Source organism: Atta cephalotes (assembly GCF_000143395.1).
Source record: "Atta cephalotes unplaced genomic scaffold scaffold00083, whole genome shotgun sequence".
Classification (NCBI taxonomy): Eukaryota; Metazoa; Arthropoda; class Insecta; order Hymenoptera; family Formicidae; genus Atta; species Atta cephalotes.
This window is the reverse complement of record NW_012130147.1, coordinates 183,413-188,927: the sequence shown is the minus strand read 5'-3', so window position 1 is coordinate 188,927 and position 5,515 is coordinate 183,413. Positions and strand designations below refer to the sequence as shown.

General features: G+C 38.7%; 2 protein-coding genes across 2 annotated transcripts in view; both read right to left on the bottom strand.

The window, feature by feature from the left end:
- Positions 1–979: 979 nt before the first annotated feature.
- LOC105624587 (calcium uptake protein 1 homolog, mitochondrial) overlaps positions 980–5,515 on the bottom strand; it is a 12,117-nt gene continuing 7,581 nt past the window's right edge. The window contains exons 12-13 of the mRNA XM_012205943.1: positions 2,734–2,737; positions 980–1,000 (exon numbers count right to left, since the gene is read on the bottom strand). The gene's annotated coding sequence lies outside the window, so the exon portion shown is untranslated. The remainder of the gene's footprint in view (positions 1,001–2,733; positions 2,738–5,515) is intronic.
- On the bottom strand, positions 1,134–2,705 carry LOC105624586 (frizzled-4). Its single transcript, XM_012205942.1, has 4 exons — positions 2,503–2,705; positions 1,861–2,104; positions 1,527–1,773; positions 1,134–1,396 (listed from the first exon to the last, which is right to left on the bottom strand). Exons 1-4 carry the CDS (start codon positions 2,703–2,705, stop codon positions 1,134–1,136), a joined length of 957 nt encoding a protein of 318 aa, XP_012061332.1.

Here is a 5,515-nt window from a genome sequence, read left to right as displayed (position 1 = left end):
TCTCTCTCTCTCTCTCTCTCTCTCTCTCTCTCTCTCTCATTCTGCTCTTCTCGCACTTTCTTTTTCCTTCTCAAGCAACTCGCTTTCTCTAAGATGGAATGCCATTGACTCCATGCATATCTGGCAACAAGGTTCCTCCCGACCCATCTCACATACCGGGTGATCTTCGTTTATCCGAGTATTAAAAGATTTATGAACACAAAGTACTTACTAAGATTCTGAAAAATATACATAGATGAAACTCTCAAGACTACAGACGGTATTAGTTTCAGCGCAAGTAGTTTGAATATTGTGAAAAATCTAAAAATTCTGAAATCAAGTATATACAAATTTAACAAACATAAAATAAAGAATCGAAGAATAATCTTTTACAAAGATCTTCTCTCTTATCGTAATACGAGTATTGAAGTTTCAAATCGTAAAATTTGACAAATTTTTAATTTGTAATTAAAAAATATATTTATCGCATTAAAAAGTACATTTTCTACAAAAGCATACATTGATATGATGAAACTCTCTCGAGTTTTTTTTTATACAATACATTACACATGTATAAATTTTGAGATTTTTATCAATACAAATACATAGGCGAACGGATAATTTTTTGCTCAAGTATGCCACCCGTTAGACGCGTTAAGATGAGTCTCTCAGTATAAACGGGATGAGATGGGATGGGACGGGATGGGAGTCAGAGGCTCGTTAGCGGCACGAGGGGAGTCAACACTGTTGCCAGATTGTTATCCCTACCTCGGCGGACGATGCAGTCTCGCCGCAGCAAGGCTGACCGAGTGCAATAAGCCGCTCTGCAACACCCGACAACTTTGAAACATGTTATACGAGAGTACCATTTGATTCTCGCACTTGTGCGTAATTATAAAATCTAGCAATATAGCGATAGAGAAAACTTGTTGAAATACCTTTTTCAACAAGTGAAACGAAATTGCATCAGCTAAATTACATATATTAACATCCTCTGCGTAATTTGTAAATTAATTTATTTGTAAATTAAATCCAAATCAGTCTACGATAGATAAAAAGATTTCAAGGAGCAACAATCGCTGTTACTTCCAACCCAATCGATAGTTTACATTCATTAATCTTGAAATGATGCATAAAATAAGAAATGTGTAAACTTACCAAACAATCGCTGCGTTTCCAAAATAATAGAGTAGCAGAAAAACGACGGCGCAATACGGATTAGCTAGGCCATCTTGCGTTAGGTACTGTTGCTGCTGTTGCTGCAGTTGCTGCTGTTGCTGGGCCAAGACAGCTTGTTCCTGTGGATGTAACTGAATCACAGGAGTGCAGGCGACGTTTAGCCGGCCGGCAGCCAATCGAATCACGTAGCCAATTGCGACTGCCGCATGACAAATAGTCAAAAAGACTATCGCACGCTCTGCAAGCAATTATTATCCATGTTTTGAAGAATTTAAATACAATGGCATGAAAAAATGCCAAAACGGCATTCGCAGAATTAAAATCAGAATCAATCAAACGACTTCGCTTTGCGAGAAAGATTTTCTTACCTGCGGGGCTGGTCAGTATAGGCCGTTTGCGTGGCTTCAATAACGTCAGGATCGCGATCGCGACGGAGACTAAGGACACCGTTACGAATACAGCCATCCAGGCCTCCGCGAGCCTCTTGTCTTTCTGGGACCAAAGGATATCGGCATCGCAAGCGGCGGCGCATCTTCCAGAGCGATTGAGGAAGATGTATAATCCAGACTTGGCGTACCAGGAACAGCCCCAAGGTCCGTTGCTAGTGCTTATCGCCTAGATGATAATACATGTAATGTTTAATCGAGTAACAATTTTTAATATAGATATTCATCTTTATAACATGTATATTCGCTAAAAAACCTGAATAGGATTAGCCGGCCCTGGCTCGCCCGGTCCTTCCATGCACATGTGCTGGTGATTGTTTTCCGGTGGAAACTTGGAACAGTTCAATGCAGCGGGCCAGGGAAAACCGAATCCCTGAAGAACCGGGTAACAGCGTGCCCGCACTTGTTCGCACAGACCTCGACAGGGACCTATAGGTGCGGGGACCTTTTCGGTACACATCGGAGCATACACCGAACACAAGAACAGATGCAATTGCGCGCTGCAACATGTTATTAACAATCAGAGATCAGCAAAAGTCAGATCTTTTAACATTCTGCCTCCATTTTTTTTAAATTATTTATTATTCAAAGTTTCAACACATGTATTGCGTTTAATAGATAGATATTATTAATTATTAGAAATTTATCTAATATGAAATCAGCCGATATACCTAAATATAAGTGTAAATAATAATCCAAGGTGTCCAATGTGTGCATGCGTAAAAAAATTATTTCGTTAAATTATTATTATTATTATTATTATTATCATCCGTTATAAAGCAAAGATTGCTATAAGATTGCAATTATAAAGAAAACGCTTTTACCACTAATAAATATTAATAATATAACATATACTATTCGATAAAAAAAAAATGATATGCGTAGAAAGAGCATTTACCTGCATCCGTATTGAATGAGCGGGCTGAACGTTTGTAAGGTAAAATCGGCATCGCCTTGAATCTCGTGACCAACTAGATTCGGCATGACAGTGACATTGTAGCCAAGGCCACGACACATCTCGATTCTGATCGGCTCGCAGGCGCCGTGCGCGCACCATATTGCACGTATCAACGTCAACAACGGTAACAAAATCCAACGCATTTTCCGCGAAAAACCTTTTCCAATAAATATTCCTTACGTCGTAAACGTTATTTCACCTTTTCTATCGTACATGGCACACTCGCCGTGCTAGAAGTGCTGCAACTTTTGGGATATGTCTGTCGATCGTGCATCTCGCGGTTTCGAGTTTCAATCGGAAACTCGAAGAAGAAGCATAATGGACCTGTAACGTGGAAATAGAAGAGAGATAAAATAAATACGTGTGTGTGTGTGTGTGTGTGTGTGTGTGTGTGTGTGTGTGTGAATAACAAGTTTTACAATTAACTCGATTTAATTGAAATTTCTGATAAATAAAAAACTTGTAAAAGCGTGAAAATTTAATACGGAAATATGTGTTGTATACCTATATTAAAAATGCACATGGAAAAACATCGAGAGTTAATTAAATTCAAAATATGACTAAGAGAGATGTGCTTTTTCAGAAAGATCAATAAAGATTTAATTTTATTGTTTATTCAACTGGACTCACTTTCTTGTCGTAATTACAATCCTGTCATAGCTTTATTTGAAGAGCCGTCAAATTCAATCTTGACGAATAGTTCAATTAACTTGTTTGTGCATTAAATGAGATCATCAATTTCAATTGGTGCTTCTCTCCAATGTAGATTCGGTCTTGCTTTTAATTTAATCAAGTTTCAACAACTAAGATCTCTAACTTGACATCGCACTCTGTCCTTTGCGACGCAGATTGAACTTGATGAAATGTACGTAGATTTCTCTCATATACACATACACACACTTTAATTTAATAATTTAGAAATAAATTTGAAAAATAATTAACCTTACTTTACATATATGTATAACGTGAAACGCAGGCATCTTATATTGTTTCTTCTCTCAGAAAAGGAACAGTTTGTAAACCATTCACGAGGAACATGCGTACGCATGCATGCACGCACGGCACGCACGCATGTACACACGCACGCATGCATGCACGCACGCACGCATGCACGTGCGCACACAGCAATGATTTAATTAACAATTCACGAGCCAGCCGATCCAATATGTGACGCGCGACACGCGCGCGTTTAAACAACCGTGGAAGTGCGATTTCAAATGTAAAATGTAGAAATAGAATCGATCACAATAAAAGCATTGGCGATCGGACAATCATGGAAGACGATAACGCGTGCTACAATGATCCTTCAGTCGGATCATTGTGAATTTAATTAATCGGCGAATTAATCGCCGAAAAATAGCCAGGCTGAACGCGCGATCCTCCCTCGTCGAAGCTTTCCGTGCGACTAAACGCTCTTCCCTCATTGCTCGCCGTTCGCCGTTCTTCGCTCGTCGCTCGCCCGACCGCCGACGCGACGCGACGCGACGCGACGCGACGCCTCACGTTCGACGCCTACGGATTGCGCTCTAGTGACGTGACATCTGTTTATCCCTCCTTCCCACGCTTATTCGCCTCTTTACAGGGCCTCTTAGCTCTCTTCTGTTCTCCTCTGCATGATTCCTCTTTCTCCACTGGCAGGGAATAGGGATTTCCGTCCCGTCGTCCTCCTATATATACATACACATTTCACTGCGCCTTCTTCGTTTGGCGATCGAGTCCAATCGACTCTGATATTTCGCGTTCGATATGTCGCGCGGAATCATTTTTTATATATCTTTTACATTTTACATTACTTGCGTATCTTATTAATGAAAGAAAAAATATGAGAGAGAGAGAGAGAGAGAGAGAGAGAGAGAGATTCCTAAATTTGAGCGGTTGAAGAAATGCACTGCAAATAGTAAAGAAACTTATTCTTACAAGGAAATTATCAATATTAATTGGAGCTTGCATTTAATATGACGTGAAAATTAGACGCACAACGCCTGGGCAAGTTGAAATTTTCGCGTGCGAAAGGAGAAATCATTTTCATCATTTTTTAACGCAGTTGCTACACCTACAAAAGAGAGAGAGAGAGAGAGATGTCAAGAGTAGAGAGATTATTAGGAGAGAGGAAAGAACAGCAGTCACGTTTTTATTATCATATCCCGATGTTTGGCAGCATTATAGTTAATTTAAGACTGGCTTTACGGGCTGTATTTTCTTAATTAGTATAATTGCATAGCTCTGGTAGAAACACCCTTTTTTCGTATTTTCTTTCTTTCGCGCTTCCTTCTTCGTTCGAAGAACGTTTCATTTATCGCAGAGTGACTATCTTCCTTGAGAATTCGAACAGAGGGAAATAAATTAATTATTAGCACAAAATATATAAAGATAGCATCCTAGCAAACGAGAATGGATTAAAATGGATTGAAATTTTTTCTATCCGAATGCGTATTTTAAATAGCAAATACTTTTTTTTGGATTTAATTAGATTCAATTGTATTCAATTAAATTCAATTGAATTAAAAAACTGTATTTCCTATTCAAAATTTTGAATTGAACAGTATTCACAATGCATAGAAGAAGTTATAATATTATTTTTAGATTAAAAGGCAGATATGCAATTCCTATAATGAATAAAAATGAATAAAAATGCATTCAGGATTGAAAAGCATTCATTTTAATATCTGTGAATCAATATTTCTGAAAATCTAAATCCATTTCAATTCATTTCAATCCATTCTCGTTTGCTGGGGATCATCGTGGACATTCGTACCGTTGTATTTTCTTCAAGCGTGTTCTCGAATCGTGTATCATTACAATTCTGTTATAATACACACACACACACACACACACACACACACACACACACACACACACACACACACACACACACACACACACACACACACACACACACACACACACACACACACACACACACACACACACACACACACACACACACACACAC

Excerpts from the sequence above, each read along its gene's own strand:
- LOC105624586 (XM_012205942.1), bottom strand. The coding sequence starts at position 2,705 with ATGCGTTGGATTTTGTTACCGTTGTTGACGTTGATACGTGCAATATGG. Across the intron at positions 2,105-2,502 it reads CTCATTCAATACGGATGCAG|CGCGCAATTGCATCTGTTCT; the intron begins GTAAATGCTCTT and ends AACATGTTGCAG. Across the intron at positions 1,397-1,526 it reads TATACTGACCAGCCCCGCAG|AGCGTGCGATAGTCTTTTTG; the intron begins GTAAGAAAATCT and ends AATTGCTTGCAG.